At 37.4% G+C, this 24,285-nt stretch overlaps 1 protein-coding gene across 2 annotated transcripts in view; it reads right to left on the reverse strand.

Moving 5' to 3' along the window:
- LOC137982249 (otolin-1-like) overlaps positions 1 to 23,751 on the reverse strand; it is a 28,182-nt gene extending 4,431 nt beyond the window's left edge. Inside the window, exons 1-8 of one of the 2 annotated variants that reach the window (XM_068829328.1) lie at positions 23,218 to 23,686; positions 22,796 to 23,003; positions 7,126 to 7,152; positions 6,393 to 6,455; positions 5,116 to 5,151; positions 4,340 to 4,408; positions 3,268 to 3,386; positions 1,301 to 1,367 (exon numbers count right to left, since the gene is read on the reverse strand). In XM_068829328.1, the coding sequence (XP_068685429.1) occupies positions 1,301 to 1,367; positions 3,268 to 3,386; positions 4,340 to 4,408; positions 5,116 to 5,151; positions 6,393 to 6,455; positions 7,126 to 7,152; positions 22,796 to 23,003; positions 23,218 to 23,544 (916 nt within the window). In that variant the 5' untranslated portion in view covers positions 23,545 to 23,686. Of the gene's footprint in view, positions 1 to 1,300; positions 1,368 to 3,267; positions 3,387 to 4,339; positions 4,409 to 5,115; positions 5,152 to 6,392; positions 6,456 to 7,125; positions 7,153 to 22,795; positions 23,004 to 23,217 lie in introns of both variants that reach the window. The other variant, XM_068829329.1, reaches the window with a different exon arrangement.
- Between the last annotated feature and the right edge of the window lie 534 nt (positions 23,752 to 24,285).

Raw genomic sequence — 24,285 nt, forward strand, 5'->3', positions numbered from 1 at the left:
GGCTCTCTGCTCCAAGCTCTTTCACTTATTCATGTTCTAAAAGTTAGCCTAGTCGTAGTTTGTAGCTACTCCGCTTTGGAATTGAAAGTAACTTCAAAGACCCAATGTTTCAACACTTGGCAAGTGTCTTCATCAGGGGTGAAGAGAAACTGTTGGAAGAGTGCTTTTATAGAGATGCTAATTAGCGACCTTTGACATGAATGACATGTAGGTATGTGTGAGGTTAAAGAGCGCCATCATCACGATTCAAAGGAGCATGAGCGGAACTAATGTGCCAAGCCTCCAAACAAAGACGTTGTACACCTGGCCCGCGTTGCTCGAAGCATGGTTAGCGCTAACCAGCGTTAAATACCATGGAAACCTATAGCTTTTGATACCTCTTAACCAATGGTTAGCGCTAACCAGGCTTCGACCAACCGGCCCCTGGTTGCCGTGTGAACTATAACTTTTTAGTTAGCCTACAGTGTAGTTTTTGACAGAGGTCACTGCAACACATTCTTGAAGCTAACATGACATGGATTAAAACCATGTGGGAGTTAACTGATTACTACATTTTTCATACATCTGAGGAAAATCAACTTGAAGTGCAAATCACCAAATTTTGTCTTTAGCTTTCAATGATCAAATCTTAAAGATATTGACACAAGACAAAAAGCAGTTTGGCCATTGGCATTTAAGCTGAGATTCTGCAGAATTATGAAAAACAGGAAAATGCACATAACAGAGGTAAAGACAAGAATTATGGAAGTATTATTTTACTACCACAAAATCCTTGACCAGGTGCAGATGAAAAAAGGAAAGTTCAAGTATGAAATGCTTTTTTTTGCTTTGAACAAATAGATGCATGTGACACATGAATTAAGTTAAAGTGCCACTGCATTGAAAATTACTCAACTGTTTTCCTAGCCTAGAGCAAAACACACGTGAAATTAGGAGAAAAAATTAACATGATAAATAATTTTATTGAGCACAAAAACAAATAAAAGAACATTTCAAGTTCACCAACACTGCCAGAAAAAGATTAGAAGATGCTCAAGTACAAGGTTGCTGTTAGCCTGTAATATTATTACACTTCCTCTACAACATAGCTGGACCAATTTACATAAATGGCAATTACTTCAATAAAAGATAAAAAAGACTTACGATTACAGATACCAGGAGTAAACTATTTGAAGTTCAGCTTAGAATGATAACACGTACGGAGGAGATTAACCAGCCTGTAAAGTGCATGTTATGTGTGGCCCCATCCAGCAATATAGGTGAATTCAAAATTGGACCACTCTTTGGTTTCATGCCTTACCTGATCTGGGCGAGTTTTGTGCATTTCTTGAGTGACCAGTCAAATGTGCAGAGGGTCTCTGCGCAGTCTGCAGACAAAAAAAATGTATACCTTTAACTTTCTGACAATTACATGTAAATGAATCCACAAACCAAAAAAGGAGTTCCTGGCTTTTGTGTCAAGTTATAAGATTCCCACAATGGGCACAGGTAACAAACACATATCACTTCAAAATCAATACCCAGAAAAAAAGAGGTACCTACAGCTGTAACATTTTCCATCTCAGAGGGAGTGACAGCTGTAGCTACGTTACAAAACTAAAGTGTAAACACACATGTACACATTAAAGTTTCCTGTTGATTTTTTCCCAAACTAACCCCCTCCCCTCCACCGCCACATTTTTCCAAGAAGACGGCACTTCAGTACCCATGCATCTCAGAGCATAAATGACGTACAACATCATCATGGAAGTACAGCTGTAGTCGCGTATAAAAAGCTTCAACCTATCACTAATTGCAGCGGAAAGTATCTTGGTGGTTTAATAAACAGAATTCAGTCGAATAGAAAACACAAAAAGTTGTTGCAGCAGATGCAAAGGCTCTGGTATGTCTTTACAATGGCAAATCTGACAAAGGCCTGGATTCTCTTAGATACCAAAGGTACCACAAAAAGTTAGCCACCAACACTTTACAAGTTCAGCCACAGACTTTGCTCCCTACATAAGCAGCGGCATTGTATCATGGCTGTCATGTTTACTTTCAAGTCCAACAGTGGAAGGAAGGGGGTCAGTGAAACCGTGTCAACAAAGGAATGGGGGTGGAAGGCCTGCAAAGGATTGTTTTTCCCTGTCATGACCATCTACCTCCAGCTACCTGAAGCTCTCCTTTGCATAATCAGATGTAATTACTCCACAGATTTGATGATTTGTGACATATGCATCCTTCCTTACTGAAATGGTATTTGCTGAGGTGTCTCAGAGATAACTGTTCTTACCTCAGTGGAGTCAGTAAAGTCTTAACTTAATTTAATTTAATTCAACTTTATTCATTCAATTCAATGAAAGGGAAGGATAACAAAGATTATCCCCATCAAGGGTATCCTCTCACATCCGGATGTAATTTTGACTGCAAGTCGCTTTTTCTCCAGAGTACCCAGAGATAAACCGTCGAAGTCAGATTACGATCGACTGAAACTCAGCCCACACACGACCTTGGGGCTGAGAGTTGAACCTGGGTTGCAGAGGTGGAAGGCATGGTTGATAATCGCTAAGCCATTCTGACTTCCCTTTTACAAAAGAGAAGTAACTAACTGAAAACACGTTGCTTTGTATTTAGTCTCGCATTCATGCTTACCTTTAAAAACTTTGTATTATTTGTATTTATGAGAAAACTATAAGCTAAGCCGGCTACAACTTATTATTCACCTGTCATCATCATCATATCATCATATCATATATATTTATTTACCCTCGAATTTTTAAAGTAGCTTGGTGTAGCTAATATCTCCGAGCATTTACCCTGCCAACCATGATACACCACAGAAGACAGACCACAACACCGGGAACTACATGCCCTACTCTTTGCGACAAGTGTGCGGGTTCTTTTACGTCCCACAGGATTATGAACAAAGAAGGGTTGTGAGATGGGCCCTCCGGCTTATCGTCCTTATCCGAGAAGACTAGAGAGTGTAACCATTTGCAGATGTAATTACAAAGGCAGCACTTTCTCCTCAGTTATTTAAAGACCCTGAGTGTTGGTCCGGCCGGAGTTGAACTCACGACCTCCCGCGTGACAGCCTGGTGCTCAACCAACTGAGCCACCAGTGCACTGGTGCGCACTGTCCATTCCCCCACTCACAAAGCCTAGGTCATGTGTTTTCATGGCAAAAAAAAAAAACAAGTAAAAAACCATGGATATTTTTCTGTTAGTTAGCTATAAAATTAGTGTTATCCTTATCATTGTTTATGAAGGTTATTCTTGAAAACTCACTTCTAATGATCCTACATCTCCTTTTTCACCCTTTGGACCTCTTTCGCCTTTTTCGCCACTTGGTCCTGGGTCACCTTTTTTACCAGCCGGGCCTCTCTTTCCTGGTAAGCCTTGTATTCCTTCACAGTAGCAGAACAGACAATGTTAGAATATGCCTTGACAAACAAGGTTAAACTATGTGTCGAACCAAATATTAATGTAGGGAAACTTAACAACCCAATTTTAGGTACTTACATAATTGGTAATCTGTACCCTAGAATTGACCATTTCACTTACCAGGCCTTTGAATAAAAGCGAAGCTGGAGTTAACCTTGCTTTGATACAAACCTCACTGCTTTCCGTTTGCAAATAGAAACTGATTAGTATTACAACAACATGATTTACAGGGCACATAAGAAAAGCAATGAGGTTGGTATCAAAGCAAAGTCCACTCCAGCCTCGCTTCTATTCAATGGCCTGGTAACTAAGCACAGAACTGTAAAACAGTCTGTTTTTAAACCTTGGAAAGGTATTTCAAAAAGTAAATTGTGAATCTCTCTCACTTAGGACAATTTTTGGTTCTTTAACACTTTAGGATGAACTTTCCAATAAATTTACAAACTGACTCATTCATAGCTTTTGTAGAAGAGTGCAGCTCTACCATTATAATTTTTTACTTTGGTTTCATCAGGACAGTGGGGGTCGCGCAACAGGGAGACGCTCCATTTAAAGTGCACCAAACCACGACACCAGGGGTCCTGAACCCCGTTCTTTGTGAACAAGGTGTAAGTAAACTTCCACGTTCCGCAAGGTTTATAAACAAGAGTTGTAATAGTCTCTATGGACAGGACTTGCCCGCCTAATCATTAATTAATTTTGCAGATATCATTGCAAAAACAGCATTTTCTCCTCTGTTTTTCTATAAAGCTCCTGAGTGAGCAACCTTTTCATTGGTTATCAAACATGTATGTGATGAAGTGGGTTGATTCACACACTGGCCAAAACCCACAAAATAAATTTACGGACCCCATAAACAAAAAAAAAAAAACAGTCTTTCTCTCTATCTTGCTCACACAAGGACTAGCTTCAGTACCTGTTTCTCCTCTGATCCCTTTTCCTTGTTCACCTTTAGCACCCATGTCTCCCTTGTCCCCCTTAGGGCCTGAAATTGCGAAAAAGTCATCAATAAAACCTAAAAGGGAGAAACGATCCTTGCACTTAAGTGTGAGGATCACTTCTCCCTTTCGTCAGATTTTTACGTTGTCCTCAATAACACTTCGCACATTTCCGTACAATCAGAGTAGTTAACTCACTTTACTATATACTAAAAACAGTGGATAGCGTTGAAGGCATGCTCTGATTGCCTACTCAAACTCAAAATATCCTTTGCTATTCACCCCCGAGCAACTCGCGCAGGATTTCAACAAATTTATTCAACAATCCACGAGCTGGCTCTTCTCTCAGACTGTTAAATTACATTATTAATTATTTTGCAGTTAAAGATAATTATCATTCAGATACCGTGTGCTTGATGTAATCATCCCAAATAAGATGTTCACTGATGTGAACTCCACGCAGCTTGAAGGAATAAATGAGTTAATATCATCTTTTTGTGCTACGTTATCTCACTATTTTATACTAACACAACTATTCACCTCAGTGTCGGTGGCTAGTGGTGGATATTTACCTAGCCACTTCGTGGTTCAGTAAGCCACCTCCACTTTGGGGAATAGTTGTTAAATACATCATTTTCTCAAACAACTTTACTGTTGTTCTGTTTTTTCTCTTTTTCCCATCCTATAAATACTGTGAATAAAAAAGAATGATCGAATAAGCAAAGTAACATCATAGAATACATGTCCACAATACCTTGAATTCCTTGATTGCCCTGGTTGCCATTCATACCTTCATAATGATAATGCAACCAAATATCATTATAATTGCCTTTTTGATATGCATCAGTGACAATACAAACTATCGCTCAAATTAATGCACATCATCAATTGTCAGCCACCTTAATAAAAGCCTCCACTTAACATGTTAATCAAGCATCCCCTTCATCTAAGCAACTCCTTGCTATCCCCTTCCTTAAAAGCCCACCTTAAACCGACAGCCATTGTGTGCTGTGGAACAATTTTCATGTATGAAAATTCTGCCAAAGCTGACGTTCATCCGATCAGATTGCTACGATAAGCTATTCGAGTTTCCATGACAAAAACAAACGGTCGAAAAGCCTGTCGGTTGAAGGTGGGCCTTAAAACAAATAACACTACATGGAAAGTACGTGTATGACATACAGAGCACATAGTGACACTGTCTTTCAAGATGCTCTTGTTTTCTTCTCGGAAACTATCTTTGTGAATGCACAGGTGCTTCACATCACCACTTTCGAACAAAATTTCCCAACCAATTGTCAGCTTTTTTTTGCCCTTAATACAAAGGCACTGTCATGTTAAAGATGAACATTGAAAACACAGAATAAGCAACCCCTCTTTCTGCACTAGAATTAAAAACTTGTCTCTTGCCTTAAGAAATAAGATATGAGACTCAAACACTAGTTAAAGCACTTGTAGTAAGTTGAAATAAAAGCATACATTACTGATTCAGAACTACCACTTTGAATCAGGAAACACAAAGACACACTAACTCGTTTTTAGTAAGACCTGCAACACTTTGTATGTTGTTACTACTTACTCAACAGCAATTCACAGTATATGTATTTTCCCTTTTAAATCATGTAAATCCATTGTATATGTAACTTTTGAGATAAATAAATAAAGCTTAGAGCGGTTTTCAATTGAGTGTCGAAAGTGATTAGCAAATTGTATTGGTTTTGCATTACTTCACTCAGTGATTGGTTCAAAGTTCTCGTGCCACTTTTTCAACCAATTAGAAGTGAAACCAAAAGCAATCGTGGCTCACGCGTGCACATTTTCCCGCACTTTGTGTCGGCTACGTGTGATTACTTTGAGTTTTGATTGGTTTACTGGATTGTCTCCGTCCTTTTTGATTGGCCAAAGTAATTACTTTGGTTTCGGCTTTACGACATTTGATTGAAACTCGTTCTATTATTATATTATTGCTTTTACCTGGAATTGTACAGAGCAATAAAGAACTAAACTGTAGTGGTTTCAAACCACACTTACCAGGATGCCCTGGTTGCCCATCAGCACCTCTTGGACCACGATCTCCTTTGACACCCTTTCTCCCTGATTTAGACAATAATGAATACATAAATAAGGTCACCTATCTGAGTTCTTCAACACAATGCCCTAAAAGGTTATGTAGTTGCTGTGAATGACAAATGGCACAATTTGTACAAGAAGCGCCTAGGTACAAGACCTTATCCCCAAGGAATTCTGGTAACTCTACATGTAGAGTGGAGGTAAATTTGTGAAAACCATGGGCAAAGCACCCATTTCTGTTTTTACAGGCTTCTAAAAACTGGTCTCAAAACAAATCTTATTTTCTTGAAGAATCTCATGAAAGTTTCTGAGTGATGAAGGAGGATGGAAAGGGGAGTTCTCACAACAGCTCTGGTGATTGCTAAAAAAACAATGGGTGAAAAATACAGTATACAACAGGAACAATAAAGGCTAACCCTAAAAACAATGGAGATAAATATAGATTATAGGTATTACTAAACCATGAAACACTGAAACAGCTATTTTTTCTCAAACACTGAAACTCACATGGAAACAATGCCAATGTTCACATATTGGTCCGGTTGAGAATTTTGTGGTATCTGCAAAGAGGGTAGGCTCAATCTCCAGTCTTGTTTCGGTGTTTCGTTTCGCTGTTTACAGTTTAGTAATGCCTGAAATGCACCATCATAATCCCGTCCAATGAAATTAGAGCTTGTGGCTTTTGGTAACTTACCTCTACTGCCAGTATCCCCCTTTGCACCTGTAGAATAACAAACATCTTAGTACAGTAAACTATAAATGTTCCCTGCCAGCATAAAGCTCTCTTTTCTTTTTGCGTCAGCTGGGCTGACAAGTACAGGAAAAGACACTTCTGCCATGGGTAGAAACTCACTGTTTTTAGCATATATGGCGGTTACTTAGCGGCCGAATCCTCACATAATACTTTTAATGTTGTGCGGGCTCACTTAACAACAGTGGAATTACTGTAAAGGGACGCACAGGAGTGACAGTGGGCTCAAGTGACAGTCAGCAAACATTATGGGGTGTGCCGTTTGAAGAGTGCCATTCAAGAGGGTTGTGGACGCCGGTTGGATCAAAGTGAGTTTTGACCCATGGCTTAGGTCTGCTTTCCCAAACTTAACAGCCCAGTGAATGCTGGATTGGGACCTATGTCCTTAGTTTGTATATCTCCACATACCTATCTGTCCTCCAACCACAGTTTTTCCCTTTTTCCTAGAAAGTTAGCTTACATTTTGCCAATACTTTTTCCCCCAAGGGACTGGCTTGTTTTGAATTGTGTAAGAAAGTAATAATAAAGTTGTTGTTTTAGGAGAATACATGTAATTTGTATTTCACTTTTTATACAAAAGAGAGCTACCGGAAAGTAATTTTTCGAAATATCAACGCTTTTTTCACTTCTGCACAATTTAAAACCAAAACTATTTCATCCAATAGCCCACTGTAATCAAAGAGTTCACATTAATGCGTGGTTGGCCCAAGAAAAAACAACAGACAACTGAGCCAAAAATAGAAAATGAACAATATTACATAACTGGCAATGTCTGAGAGGCTGAGCAGTGTGAACTTAACAAATATTAATTTGACACAGCTGAGCATTTTCCCATGTTTGAATGTCTGTGACATTTACAAAAAATTGTCAGATGGGAAAATTCAATAGACAATGTCACAGGCATGTAGGCGATGGAGATTGATGACTTTGAAAATGCTAAAAAAACCAGAGGCGCACACTTGGAACTATGGGATACTTAAGCTCCAATGCCATGAGATTGCATCTCAACACAGTGTCCATTTGATTGTAGGGGGTTTCCTAATGCACAACCAAGCATTAATCAGGGCAACCAGATTTACAGCTTTAGTTGCCTGGCTTTGGAAACAGGGACACCCTGGAACCTTTATTTCTATAATTTCGAGCACTGGATAAATCACAAACAGATCAATAAGATAGCTAATTTCACACAGAGATTAACTCTTAAGGGGAAATTACATAATATCTTGGACAGACAAAAATCTTTAATTCTATTTTCTTACGGAAAAAATGACAACCTTAGAGCAACAATTAAAGTAAGGATTTTTGTAATAACTAGTCAGACAGATTAATCCTTTATGTCAGACAGATTAAGCCCACTTACTAACAGATAAGCCCAAAAGAACATCTTCAAAAAACAAACTCAACCCAAAGAAACCATCAAAACTACACAAATACCAGTCATCTTCCCTCAGTTTTCACAATGTAATCTTATTTTCCCCAAAAATGTGACATAACTGCATCTAATTTTGGGGGTTACTTTTCCCTTTGCAGCCATCAACCAAAAACAACAGATCTACCAATCTTAGACCAGAATGAACTAAATCTAAAAATGCAGCCTTTTTTGGAAAACGGAAAATTAAAAAGAGCCAATCTGATGGTCTTGCACTGAATGTTACATGAGAAATGAAAAAAAAATTGACTTTTAAAAACAAAGCAATCATCGCAATCTGTGGGAATTTAACTGTTATTTTAAAAAGGTCATTTACAGATTAACCCACGGTATATCAAGTATCAGAGATGCCTTGGACCCCAATGGACTCTGAAGACAAAAAGCACATTGCAAGTACCAGAAAAACTACAAGTTAGAGTTTAATAATAATAAAGTATTCTCGTTTGTCTCACGATGTGGTCACTTGTGATGTAGATCATGACATTTGGACTGCATACTGCTAGTCTTCATCAGGTGATGAGGTCCACTGGTTAGGCCTCACCTTTTAAGCAGGATGCTTGATTGTTACAATTTTGGTAAGGGTGAGTAGTAAAGTCCACCGACCTGAGCCTGGATGTTCAAAAGCCGATTAACGCTAATCCCAGATTAAAAATTAATCAAGGAGTTTATTTCGCTACTCCCAAAAACTGTTCAAGCAAGGCTGATATTCCACAAACCTTACATTAGAAGAAGTCAATCTTGAAAAACAAAAACAAGCAAAAGAAACTTTTACAAAAAAAGTTGAAAGAATGAAACCAAAGTTTACGCTAATCCCCGGATTAAGTTAATTGGCTTTCAAACAACCGGGCCCAGAAGACCAACAACATAACTATTTAAACTGGTATCTCATCAACACAAAATAAATCTTTTACCTTCCATAACTCCCCATCCCTAACCCTAGTACAGTGTGCAAATAATTATGAAAAGAATGCATTCAATAAAAGAAGAAAACAATATCATGTGGGGAAAAAAAAGGAATTGGTCTGGTCATGTCTGATGTGCAAGGAAGGGGGAATGTTTTTTAAAAACCAAAAACAGGAGGGCCCTACTGTACATCCATAGACCTGCCCCCATTAGATATAATTTGAGACAAGACATTGGTATTAAATTACTATAAAGCTTCCACTGTGAGCTAACACTGTAGGGTATTGAAAATCCTAGTATCTTGATCTTTTCACCCTCTCAGGGGACCAAGAGTAACAAGTCTGAAACAGTATCTTTGAACCATGAGATAATGGCAGGAAAAGGGTGATGAAAAATGATTATGTCAAGGGGTATCACTGTTCCATAATCATTATTGAATAATGGACTAAGTCTAACAAACAAACTTAAATGTACAGACTTAGACCTTGTAGATGTTAGGCCAGGTTTCAAGCTACAAGGAGTAGCTGAGAAAAAAACCGAAATTTTAACAAATCAATGTACACTGTACACTAAAACAGAAACGTTTTATCCATCTTAAGTAAAATTAATATTACTAACATTCCACTGGGGAGATTATCCTGTGGGATTAAAAGCAATGAAACTGTTTTCAAAAGGTATGCTTCAGCTGATTAGTTGGCAGGGTCTGTGCTTTCTCAATATCACTGATTTTTGTCAAGAAAAAAAAAATTATTTGTAACACAACAAAATACATTTATACAATGGATAAATTAAGGACGTTCGTGCCAATTGTTTCTGCGCATCCTTACTGCGCACGCAAATGCACACGCCATGTTATACACGAGCGCGCGCGCTAAGTAATAAAATGAGAAATGATAGGGCAAAAGGCCATTGCTATAGCTTTGCCTGGATTTAACGGTCTTGGACGTTCGGTGACCCCTATTTTTCTTTCCAGAAACGGATTTTATTTACATTTCTCTCCACGTTGTCCAAAAATGAACAAAAAATCAATGTGGGAAGTTAAAAAATTTCAAGATTTCTGCTCACGGGACATCAAATCCTGCCATCTTGCGGCTGCAAGGCGCGTGAAACTGTGGTCTAAATGCGAACTTGATCTTTAAGGAACCTCACCAGTTGACTAAATTCACTTAATAAGTCCACTTAAATAATATTTGGCAGAGAAGATTTCACTTCAAAGATTTGATTGCAATATATTTGGGTTTACAGACACTGGTCTTATTCGCTAACGAAGCCCGATTTTGTCACATTTTGGGTGTTTTCCGGGCATGTTCTCTCCAAAACGAAGTCAGTGACCCCCCATTTTTTTTACATTTCTGACATAACTAACTCATCATCTTACAGTGGTAAAAGTTTCAGAAAAAAATCATTGTTGAAAAATTTTCGCGCGAACGTCCTTAAACGAATATCAATACTGTAAATTACCAGCAATACAGCAAACTATACAAAAAGCACAAGCTATCAATTAAAAAAAGGAATAGTAATTAAGACGAAGAGTGTTAGTCAATGATAGTTGGAAACAGTAATACATGCCTTCCATCAGACACTACAAGTACAGGAGATTATTAAGAATTGCTGATGAGGTTAAATTAAAAGTCATCAGACAAATTTTCTACCATCACGTTTGCAAAACTCTTTTCCAAAGTTACCTTGGAAATGTAACACCTCGTACAAAGCAAAATGTCAAATATAATTTTGTGATTTGGGTTAACGGGTGAGAGACAAAAAAATTATTTTATAAGTATGACAAAAATGCTTGATTTCTTGACCTTTCAAAGTAAAAGTTTTCAACACACAAATCAAGAGATCAGAAATCTGGTAAAGTGAAATAACAAATGTTTTGGCATAAACGTTTTTCCACTCAAGACAAGGGCGAAATAAATCCCTATTGTAATATACCGTATCTTATCAGAATCTTTCACACTTTAATATTAGATAGAGTCAGCTTTATCAAGGCAAATTCGCAATGTATTCTCCTTTACTATTTATAACATCAAGCCTGCATGGTTAACTTTTAGCTAATGGAACAATCTTGGTTTTGACTTAAACAGGAAATGCTTGTACATAATTTGATAAAAACAATAATTAACTGATGAGATATCTTCAAATGTTTTTAAAGTTCAAGGCAAAGGTTTAACCTCATGGTTGTTCTAGAACATCAGAAGAATAAAGTAACGACACACACAGACTTTGGTTCAAATGCATTGCAAAATGGAACACAATGCATATTTGTGCATTGCTGTCTTACATTACCTATTGTGAGTTTTTAAAGTTAGTTCAATTTCTTCAAGAAGCGGATAGAGCCAAATGCTTTGAAATGCTTTGAAAAATAGGGCCAGATGTTTAAACCAGATTGCAAAATCTGTCCAGTGAAATGAAAACAACTCTCAAATATCCTCTCAACAATCCAACCTCTATGACAATGTCTTCAACATCTAAGAAAAAAAAAAGTCGACCTTTTCAGGAAACAATCATCCAGACAATTGTTCATTTTGTAATCTTCACCACCTGAAGTGGTGTGGTGATATAAAAGAGTACCATATCAGAACCGCCTCTAATTTTTGCTCTCATATCTGCAGAACTAATAAAATTATGACAAGCAGTTTACCATTCTCCTTCAAGGCTTAAGTCCGGAATTCTCTGCTGATTGCTATCACTTGTTCTGAGTGGCTCCTCTCTTTCCAGAAAAGAATGCTTGCATTTTTAATCAACCATTACATTGTACACCTAACTCTCTTTAATTTCATCCACTTTACTCCTTTCACGTATCTGTTAACTCATATTGTATTAACTCATTTACCGGTAAATCATCTACAGAGTCATTTTGTCCCTGGGATACTCCTCATAAAAGTCTTGTGGTTTCTGAACGTTTCATCCACTTCATTTGTTTACATAAGTGTTTGTATATACAATTATTTATTTGGAAAATTTGAAATAAATAAATAAACATATACAAGTTAGTTTATTGTCTTACATTCAACCAGCCATTGGCAAATTTCTTCATGCACTGTGAAACTGGACGTGACTACCATCAATTCTTTAACTGAGCTGACAACAAATCTGGGATATGGTTTCAGCTACTATATAAAATCATAGCATTACTGTACATCCCAACCATAAACCCTTGTAAGGTAAACCATGGAGTGAGCATTAAATTGGTTTAACTTCTATGACTCAAGCAATATCTCCAGAGTTCGTAGAGTTGATGGAAGACAATGGCATGTTCTAAGATATTGAAACTGTTTCTTTATCACTATTTGAATTGATAGACCACTGACATGTTCTTTTTTTCAATTAATACACACTTAGGAGGCTTTTCATTTGACAGAACCAACCGGCCAGGCCGGGCATTTGGGAGACTAACTCTACAATCCCTTCAAATTAACACACTTCGAGGATGATATATAATCCTTCAGAAGAATGCGACAGATTATCATGGAAGTGTTCCTTCAAATTGTTGTATTTTCTTTGCAAACTGACGGGTCTGGCGACAAGTTCTGTCATGTGGAAAGCGCCCTTAGATTTCAAAGTTCATAGCCGGGCACATGATGATTAACCAAAAATAAAAAATAGACAACATTTTAAGAATTTGAAAAACCTATTAAAAAATAAGAAACTATTGACGTTTTGATGCTCTCTGACGTCATTAACAAAATAAGATATTAGAAATTATCTCACACATAAAGATATTGTCTCTTGTATTGATAGTGATATCAGACAACAGTGAAACAACATCTGCTTCCAATTTTTAAACAATTTATTCTTTTGATGATTAAAATAATTCTGAGCAATATTATATTGCATTTTCTTAAACTGAAATGTTTCAAGAAGGAACTTTTTTCTCATTACCATTAGAACCTATGGAATGTTACATTTCCGAGCAGATGCTTTAACCCTTTCACTCCCAATAGTGCCACTCATAGATTTTACTCTGTCGAACACCAGACAATTTTACTCGTCAATGGGGAACCCCACAGGGCTGAAAGGGTTAACAACAGCTAGATTCACTCAAAAACTATGTCCCCATTAACCCTTTCACTCCCAATAGTGCCACTTATAGATTTTACTCTGTCTAACGCCAGACGATTTTACTCGTCAATGGGGAACACCACGGGCTGAGGGTTAAACCTTTGTAATAAAGCATGTAACTAACAATTTAAGTGTTTTACGTTCATTATTTAGATCTATTTTAAGGCAAATAGTTAAAAGCAATAATTATTTTCAAACTTTTCAAAGCACTTGACAGCTACCTTGTCTGGACAAAAGTTACTAAAAATTACACGTAACATCAAGGAAGTTTTGCCACAGTTTTGGCTACTGCAGCATTCATACAGAAAAATAGCAACCATGCATTTTTTCCTAGGCATTTTAAAAAAAAAAAAGGGTCTGTTCATTTGGGGTAATCTGATTCATCATTGCCATCACAGAGCACCAAAGGAACAGGGTTTTGGTTTAGCAATCAATAGCAGCAACAGAAAGTTTCCAAAAAAACAAACACCAATTAGCACATTCTAATACAGTAAAACCCCTTGAGAAAGAACCTATTCTAAAGAACCTGTTAGCATAAAATTTGACAATTAGACCCCCGTCTAAACAAGAACCTGTTGACCCTAAAATTTGAAACAGGTTATTATTTTTTAAGGGATAGGGAAAACCTCGCTGCTTCACAGGGGACGAAAGCTGAATACCACTTTATTCTACTATCTACAATGCAACTTTTTTTGTTGTTGAGAAAATGAGAACCTATTTAAGAACCTAGACAGCCTACATTTCTTTCAATTACCATTTGCGTTACAAGTATGAACCTATTTAGGCTAAATTTCATATAATAATTATTCACTATTACAAAAGAACATGCTACATTCACTTTGTACAACTCAATTGAGTTAACCTCAAAGTTTTTCACTTTATGAGCAGGTCCTCGAACTCAATCACCTGGAATAGCAGTTTGGAAGCATGTTTAATACAAAGACTGGAAGCAACAGCTTTGAGGAAGGGACTGACTGAATTAGGAAGGCAACAGGTCAATAATTATTATGGAAAAGTGAGTGTAAGGATTCCCTAGCAGCACTGTATGGTTCATGTTTGATCCCAGAGCAGAGCACCTTTGCCAGATGTAATTAAATGAATGAAAGTCAATTTTGACAGGGCAAGAAAGAGAAACAGTTCATTTGTACTGTACAATATAGCACATATGTTACAACGAAGTTACAATCATTATACCAAGACAAAGAGAAAGATGTAAATCCAGTAACTGGTCACACAAAATAACAGATATACCCAAAGACGACCCTCAAGGCAGATAGAGATTAACTGATCAACCTTTGTACCATTGCAGAGGTGGGAAGCACTCACGAGAGTCGCTATGACAGTCTCACTCATTAAGGAGTAAAGTATGGAGTACAATGTATTCCCAGATGTTCAATCACCTGGGCATATAGGATAAAACAGAAGGAACACTGCACCTTCCTGGCATCCCCTCCCCAAAACGTTTCATTTTTGGCTCTAAAGCCTGGTTTACACTGCAACATACCCGCAAGCATAAAAAAATTTCACACTTGTCAGATAAGCATAAGAGAAGTGATATACACAAGTGCAGTTGGCTCCAGAAAAAAATTCGCTGGAGAATGGGCCAAGCCACATTTCAAAATGGCAGACAAAGACGAAATTATCCCCCTTCTGCTGCTGCTACGTAGAAAGACCACGACGATGTTGGAAACAAGAGAGAGAAGGAGAAAACAGAAAGAGGTCCTGTTGGGTAAGGGATATTTTCTGAAAGACGAAAGAACAAGGAGACTTTCATAATCTGGCACGAGAACTGCAACATCTATCCAGCAAAGATTGTTTTATTCATATTCTTGAAATCATCTGACGATTTGCCGTAAAAGCAGGGATAGCTGTGAATCACCCCAGCAAGGTTCTTGTAAAAATAGTACCTTCGGACGCCATCTTAGACACTATTAAATTGAATACCCACTGGCATCAAAACAGCAGACACCTCCGTCTTATGCTTATGTTTACGTTGCACCCGGCTTTCTCTTATGCTTATGTCACAGTGTAAACAACAACAACGTTTATTACAAACAATACTAGTTACAATGAAAAGTTTGTCCACCCAAATTTAGCAAGGCTAATCGAGTTGGGTGGAGCAAAGATAAGATAGTTAAATAATATATTTACAATGACAAAGATTACGAAAGGAAATAATAATTATTACTTGAGACAAGACAATTTACTGCATTTTGAGGCCAAATATGGGGTTGCTCTGCTAAACCAAACAATATTGTTCAAATAAAGTTCCAACACAAATGCCAGAACAAATTAAACCTTTTGATGTCACTGGGCTTACTCAGTGTATCAAAAGCTATCCACAAGCTGGTAGTAAATTCTAAAAAAAATCACTGGGTAACTAAAGAAAAACAGATTCCCTTAGGAGTAAAACCTAATGTATGAACCTAAACATATAGAATCATAGATGAAAATCTACACACAAATTTGTTTAAAATATGCACTCTGCCTCTTGAACTACAAGAAACAGGTTGGAGACAGGGCGTTAAACTAGGTTTGCACAACAATCCTCCTCATAATTATACTGCTGAGACTTGAATGTCAAGTGGAAGCATTTTATCTACATGCTAAGGCTTGCTGTTTCCCTCTGCCAGTACACCAAGATTAAGCAATAAGTTGTTAATTAAGCAGGAGCCAAACAATAATCAACAATACAGAAGGAGATGGCAAGTTTTAGCCCTGTGAGGGCAGAAATCACTAATTTGCATAGATGCCAAGTCTCCAGCTCTCCAGCCAAGCAAGCAAAATCTCCAGCTGAGCTTGGGTTAACAAATATATAATTATTGTTCCACAAACGTAAACCTGTTCATGATCTGCGAAATCGACGAGAAATCAGCGGCAAATTGACGAGACATCAAGAAATTCTAGACCCCAGAGCCCTTTTCTTCTCACTGCTCGTGTTTGTTTGCCCGAAGTGACATGGTAAAAATGTGTCATTAAATCAACTCAGAATGCAGGAAAAGTGATCTAGGAGAACTCAGATTTAAAAATTTTCCCTTGGGGGGGTGGGGGAGGGGAGGGCATCCCCCCGGACTCCCCTCGAAAAATTTGCGCCTTTGTTGCTCGCTAGGATTAGGCGCTCCATTAAATCTCCAGCGAGCCTCTCCCTACAACTTGGCATCTATGAATTTATCACCATGTGATGACAGAAGCAATGCTCACAAAAAACCCAACTACTCCTGACAGGATTTGATTTAAATGGATCTGTTTGTTAGCTTCTTCAGTAACAGCCCAAGTATTAAATTCATTTTAATTTAACACTGAATGAAAATTTATTTTATTTATTGTCATTATTTTATACACAGGCATCTAAACATAGGCAAATAAATCTAAGCTTGAAACACGTCTTGATTTTTAATAAGAAGACAGTGAGAATGTTCTACCACTAAACTAAAAAAGTCTCTGGGGCCAGGCCAATAGAGTATTCTTAGCTTTACAGAATTTAGAATTTACATTCATAAACCATGGAGTTTCTTTCCATAGATAGCATTGGTTCAGAGATACAGCTTAATTTTTGGGTTTAGTTGTGCAAAGTGCTTTACGACTCAAATTTCAGTAAAGAGGTCTTTTCATTTTTGAGGTGTAGAGTCAGGCCCGAGTAAGAGGCTTAGTTGGCTCCGATAACAGCGTTAATTCAAATGTGTTTTGGATATTTCCTGAATTAAGCAGCTTATAAAACAACACCGATTTATTGACATTCTGGCTGCTCTCTATTTTTACAGCTTGATACGTGACCCTAAGAAAGTAACCTGAAGCAGATGAATGCACCAATGCAAAAACAACAACAACAAAAGAAACAATGTGGAGAATTTATCAGTAAAAAGGCAAGGATGACCAGAGGCCACAACACAGAATAAATATTAATGACTGTGCAAAATTAATAGCTACAATAGCATGAAAGCTGTTCAATTATTTTTTCACACACTGAAATGCTACAAAAGACAGGTACCGTATGACACAAGTTGACACAAGGTGAATATAATAAAAGCAAACATACTTTCTTAGAAACAGAACTAGTAAAAGATTAGTTCTAAATCTGAAAATTAAATGACCTGCGGAAAAGGTCATGACATCCAATAACAAACTTCCCTACCCAAAAGGCCGGCATGATGATACCTTACATAACGAAAGAAATGCAAAAAATCTGAAACATGATCAAAAATCCAGGAGATCAAATTAACTAGTGTAGGTGTGTCTATTGTTACTTGGGAGTGAAAGAGGGGTGTCGTGGGCGTAAGCATAAAAGTCCACAGGAAATTATAAAGGATGGTTTGGGACAAGTGCATTGATGCCAGAGGTTTAAAGAGGGAATGGGTAATTAAACAAAAGGGTTGGCAAAACCTTGACATCTTTTTCTTCATCTTAAGACAAATCTTGCTTGAGATTAGCCTGTTTCTCACACTTCAACAACATTCCCAAAACTGCTACTAAGCCACAAAGTAGGAAAAAATTTACATGAAAAATAAACCCAGTTTACATGAAAAATAAACCCAGTTTACATGAAAAGCCCAATTGCCCAAAACTTCGAACTTACTGAAGCCAGGGACATAGTTTTCTACTTCTGTTCTGCCAAACACAGGACTGTTATTCTTGTATCATTGCTAGGATGCAATTTCCCTTTACAACAGAGTGAAAGCCACCCAAAGAAAGAGGACTTTGACCCCCTTACAGAAAATGATGCAATGCTATTTACAATTCCCCATAAAATATTTTTATCAATGAAATAACAAGAGAACAAAAAAATACATCGCTACAGAACTGCTCATATTCTCTCAAAGCTTAGTAATGTATTCTTTACAACAAATAAGGCAATCTTTATAAACCATTTTGAAGATGAAATTTGCTCAAACAACGATAAACTTACGCAATTTACACTACCTCTTCAACAGATGTACATGTTTGTATGCAGTAAAGGGAATTAGCCTGCATGTGCAGTATTATTTGGGTTTAAAAAAAAAATGGTTTAAAAATGAGGTGAGTTCATTTAAATAACCCCATACAATGATTCTTATTCTTTCCACACTGTTGCAAGGTAACAGCATTTAAATTTGCAACATTACCACAAATTCACACTATCTCTGATTAACATCTATACCAGAAAATTAAGTGCTGTTTTAGAAAAATGTTCTTTTCTTTCAACCTGAGAATTATTTGCCTTCTTAAACATGTAGATACATGTGCATAAAATAATGATGAAAATTTACTAGCTGAAAAAATAAAATTAGAAAGAGAGCACTAATGCAGTGTTTTATTGGTGAATGCTATAAATAAATCAGTTCAAATCAAACCAAATCTTGGTTCTAAATTAAAGAGAGAAGAAAACTAACGAGCCTAAAGATAAAACCTCTTGGAGCTGGGTAGAGACGCAACAAACTTGACTGACCCAGTGAAGCCAAGTTCAGAGAACAAAACCTACAGGCAAGATTGACAGAAGTGCTCAAACAACAACAGCCACATTTTCTTCACAGATACATGTGAATCCCCAAAAATGCAACCACATATAATGACGCAATAATGTCGGCCCAGCTGAACCAGCGCCCGTCATCCACTGACTGGTTCGTTCAGTAGATTGAGCATCTATGTCTACTACACCATAGGCCATCAGCTCAAACTCCATCCTGAACAACTCCAGGGTTTTAAGTAAATGTAACAAAGGAGAAAGTACTACATTTGAAATTTAGTCTTCAATTGGTATGACTATCAAGTCTTCTCAGATAATGAGTATAAACTGTTGGCCCCATCTCACAGCCCTTAGTCATAAAAGATTGGGAAGTTTGCAAATAGTGGGGAGCAGAGATCTAAGTGAGGTAGTGTGGTTTGGCCTAAGATGACAACACCCCTAAGGGACCCCAAGTCCTATTGCATGTCACCTTGCACCTCTGTGCATTGGGAAACCAAAGAGATTGATTAAGGTGTAGGATAACTGACATCACAAAGGATAGTGAGTGAGTGTGAGTGATAACTATCTAATATTTACAAGAAAGGACACAAAAACAGAATAATAAGCAGCAGATTTAAATTAGTCAATGGAAAACCAAAATATTAACTGAAACAGCTGGGAAATTTTAATTTTCATTGTTGAATGCAATCGCTACTTTAAGTGTTTCTGTGTTCTCTTCTGCTGTCTTACACTGGTCAATAGCTAAATGGCACACAATAAAATGATTCAGTTCTTCATGAGTTGAGAGAAAGAGACAGTTGGTCTGTCTCCCCACTGATGAAAACTGATTTTGCTGATTTTAAACAATTTCATGCTAAAATTGGTACACTTGTTCCCAGTGTTTCATTATTTTGCCGGCCTAAACTACAAAAACCATGAGCCAAATATAAAAAAATATGATCAATATTTCAGTTTTAGGACACATGTTGCATTCACAGTTTTCAGTTTTCAGTTGTCATCAAAGGTGAAATCTAAATCCCTTGTCGCTTCCCAATAATCACTCTGTGCAAAAACCAAGAGAGGGAAAAGTTTCCACAACTTTATCAACCTAAATTACAAATCATGGTATTGAAACAGTTCAATGCTCAGCTCAGTATTTTTGGCACACATCAGGAAGTAGTCATCTTTAGAAAATCATTCAGACAATACTAATGACATATTAGACTTCCTGTATTTGAAACCAGGAACTATTGCAGGAAACCATTATGACCATAGCAAATTTCAAGAAGGTTAGAAGGCAGTGGAAGTGTTCGATTTTCCTTAGGAAAACAGCCCTGAGATACACAATGAGCCTTTGAGAAAATTATAAACAACTCTTTCATCGATAGCTTTTTAATTTGTATGCAAATTTACTATTATCATCTTGCACTTATTTGTGATAAATGACACAGAAAGAATTTTTTTATCATCTTGTCATATCTTGTGTCTCTGTTTATTCTCTCCAGCAAGCCAAGCAATAATTATTGAACACAAATGCAGAATTGATCCATTCTCAAAACTACGTGCATTTTACAAAAATGAACACAATGTGGAATATCATTCCACGATCTCACATTCCACTTTAAAAGAATGGTTTTGCATTGCATAAAATTAATTATCAGAGCTTTTCTCCCCAAGGTATCTCAGCAATTCTGGAATTTAATATTTCTTTCTAGACTGAATTCAATCTTTTTTGAAAAACATGCCAAGAATAAGAAGGGACAACCTTATGCAACAAAAGTTAGCTAAGTATTTGTGGCATTTTGATTTGAGGAGAAGTCACGAGAGCATGAAAAGTTATGCAATCTTCTTTTAGCTTGAGCACATGTACAACAAATTACAAAAAGTATAACATTTTAATTGAATTTGTAGAATGCTGCATTACTAACATAACTTACCACGAAAGATATGGAAATAATTCATATTCACGTCTTGTTTGAAGTTAGGACTTAAAGACACTCTATATGATTAACACAAGGTACAATTCATCCCAAATGTGCACATAATGTCATAAAATGTTCCTTTCGAATTCAGCAAGGAGTGTATTGAATTTATTAACAAGACATGTGAGTAAAAGGATAATAAAAAGACCCACTGAGGTCACGTGAACCACAACCTTTTAGCAAATAAAAGTTTATATGCCATTTGATGAAAGATGAGGGAACTGCAAATAACATGAAAATATTACAAAACGTAAAAATGTAGTAAAGCCTTGCTGATTCAAGCATGCTCAAAGAATTCATGTAAATATATTCCTTGCCTGTCAGCCCCCAAAAACCTTTTTTTATTACCACAACAAAAATGCAAATTATGGTAACGTAAATAGCAAGACTCCCAAATTATTTGCAACGTTAATCCGTCTTTCCAGTATTTCAAACAATTTTAATGCTAATATTGATTGTCTAAATCATTCTTGTTTCCTCTGAGTTAGTAAATGTATATAAATTATATATATGGACGTTAACAAGTAACTTAACGTGTGGACATTTAATATCAGTCTATGAAAATAATCTCCATGACATATTCAAGTTTCCAATTCACCACCAGTAAAAAGAATTGCCACTTAATTATCAACACGTTTGTTTTTTGACCTTCAAATAAACTGATTATCTCCGATTGAATCTTAATGGTGTGATTTTAGAGATAATAAAATGATAGAGATGTATGTACGCTAATAAAAAAAACTTTTATGGCAGCACACCTGTCATTTTGCAAGGATGGCAAAGATACAAAGTGGGTAGAGTAGGAGTGGTGGAGGCGTTGACGCCAAAAAAAGAGAAGAAACGAATTACTGACAAGAAGAATCTCGAACGCTGAGATACAGGCAGGGGCCATTTCCTTAAAGAAAAAAAAACTAGTCACGAGGTGGCATCTAACGAAATGTTGACTTCGCAGGATTTCATCAGTCGCTAACTTACTGACTGGATTGTATGCGGTTGGAAAGGAATCGAGCGTCGTAAAATTTGTACTTGTTAACGATTAGCAATTGACTGCAACACAGCCTTGTTAATTATTTATTCTGTGTGAAAACAATTCACCGTAAAAATACACAATGACCGATAAATGTTCTTTCCAGAACGAAAGCGTTAAAATCTAAATATGCCCGGTCTGTCAAGAACGAGACGGATTCAAGAACAGACGCAAGCTTTTGCGTAAAGGAATTCTTGCTGCTATTTCGTTCAACCAACACGAGTAAAATTTGGATTCTCCGCACCGGATCCAAAAACATTTCCATTCACGTGCCTCTTTGAGCGACACCTTCAAGTATATCGTACGGATCATTGGTTAATAAGCCGCTAGTTTGAATTATGAATGAAAAAGCTTTCACAAAAATTTTAACAAGGGGTGGTCAACACATCATGCTCCCAGCCACAAATGAACAATACATTATTGAATAGACATCGGTTCTACTCCAGTAAACTTTATAGTAAATAAAGGAGTTGAGGATTTTGATAAAAGGTGATTCACAGATACTATTTTAGTGGCGTGATCTCTTTGTTCGTAATCGACTTCATTTTGGCTCGCGACCGAATGAAATCTTAATGGCAACTAAGTTAGTCGCCTTGGTGTGTAACAAGGATGTCAACGAAGCAGAAACCTGGAACACGGAATATTTCATTCATTCGTCATTCATCCGGTCTGATTTTTGAAGTTATGCACTTCGAGTCTGAAAAGCAGTAGAATCGATAAAACGACTGAAGACAACACAATGTTTCTGGTATAAACTTGTTTGGACTTTTAACCTGATAAGAACTTACCTTTGCAAGAAGTCGGGCAATCTTGTCCATGTGCCGTTCTTCCACGTAGTTCATTTAGTAAATCTTGCCTATGGTCTTCGAAGCTCTTTCGGAACTGGCGTTTCACGTACTCTCTAATATGTTTAGGAACTTTTTTCTTCTCCTTGGAAGGTTGAGTAGGCTGCGTATGCGAGGTACTTCTCTTTGAAATGTGCAATGATGGCATGCTCTGTAAGAACGCAAAAAATATATATATTTCTTGAAAGTCATTCTGTCCTATTACAAACGTCAAAAAGTTGAGCCCTCTCTCGAGTGTAAATGAAATCATACGACACAATCACCGCGTTATAATTGAAATGTAGCCTGCTCATTTGATTTCGAGTATTTGCAGATATTATATATTGTTACGTTCGGTTTCGTTCTAAATGCGAAATCCCACGTACCTGTATTAGTTGTGGTCGCCCGGTAACATTCACTGCAGACGCCCCAAAAGTTGAATTTGTTTTGGGAAGCATGACAATTCCTTCTTTACCGTGTCTACTTCGATCCACAATCACTGCAGGCGATTCGAGTTTCGCTACACGAGTTTGTACATTATCCAGTCGCAAAAATACTAGCACAAAAAGTACCACAAATATAATATTAAACAAAAATGAAACAGCCAGAAATGTGTGCACATTCAGCGTGGATCTCCTGTAGCAAGAACATGGTCTGTTCAGAGAGTACTTTGGGATCGAACGATTGATGTCGTCGTCTGTGGACCTCTCCATTCGCGGAGATTATAAAACCACGTGTAAGCTATTGTCGTATTTTTCCACTTCACAACATCCCTGCTGAATATACAGTCTTCCATGCGAATTCACCCGCATGCAAAATTCCTGCGACCCACGTTCGCGCTCGCGAACCAAACTTCCTCTCTGTGTTAGAGACTGTCCTCAAAATTAAGCCCTGGTACCAGTAACAAAGCCAGCGATCGTAAACGCGCCAAAATTCTGTTGAAAACAATGGTGCCGAGAGTGTACGTCACCTCGCCTGGAGAAGACACGTGTGAGGATACAGCAAAACAACTCGGACTGACAACATTGCGGTGTTCAGCCAATCATAGCACGCGCAGGGCGGATAATGATCTCATATAAATATCCGCTGATTGGTGGAAAACAATGAGCATGATACACTTCGCACTCCTGGGCCAATGGCATTGTTGGTTGTGTGGCGATAGGAAACACTTAAACGGTTTATTTAATTGATCAATTGTCATTCAAATCCACAGTTTTCTTGTGGACAACCGGGCACTGCTAACCTCAGTGCGTGGTAAAACCGGGGTAAAACTCCCGCTTCCAAAGAGTTGTGAAGGAATGCGAATGATTTTCAACGAAACGCGCACCTTGTTTTTGCACCCTTCGACTCATCCTTAATAGAACTGGAAATCGATACCGGGTCTAATCATTTTGAGGTATAAAAACTATGGCCTTTGCCTTGACCTCAGTGAAGCAGCAAAAACAGTTGGATAG

This window comes from Montipora foliosa, chromosome 13, assembly GCF_036669935.1.
Source record: "Montipora foliosa isolate CH-2021 chromosome 13, ASM3666993v2, whole genome shotgun sequence".
Lineage (NCBI taxonomy): Eukaryota > Metazoa > Cnidaria > Anthozoa > Scleractinia > Acroporidae > Montipora > Montipora foliosa.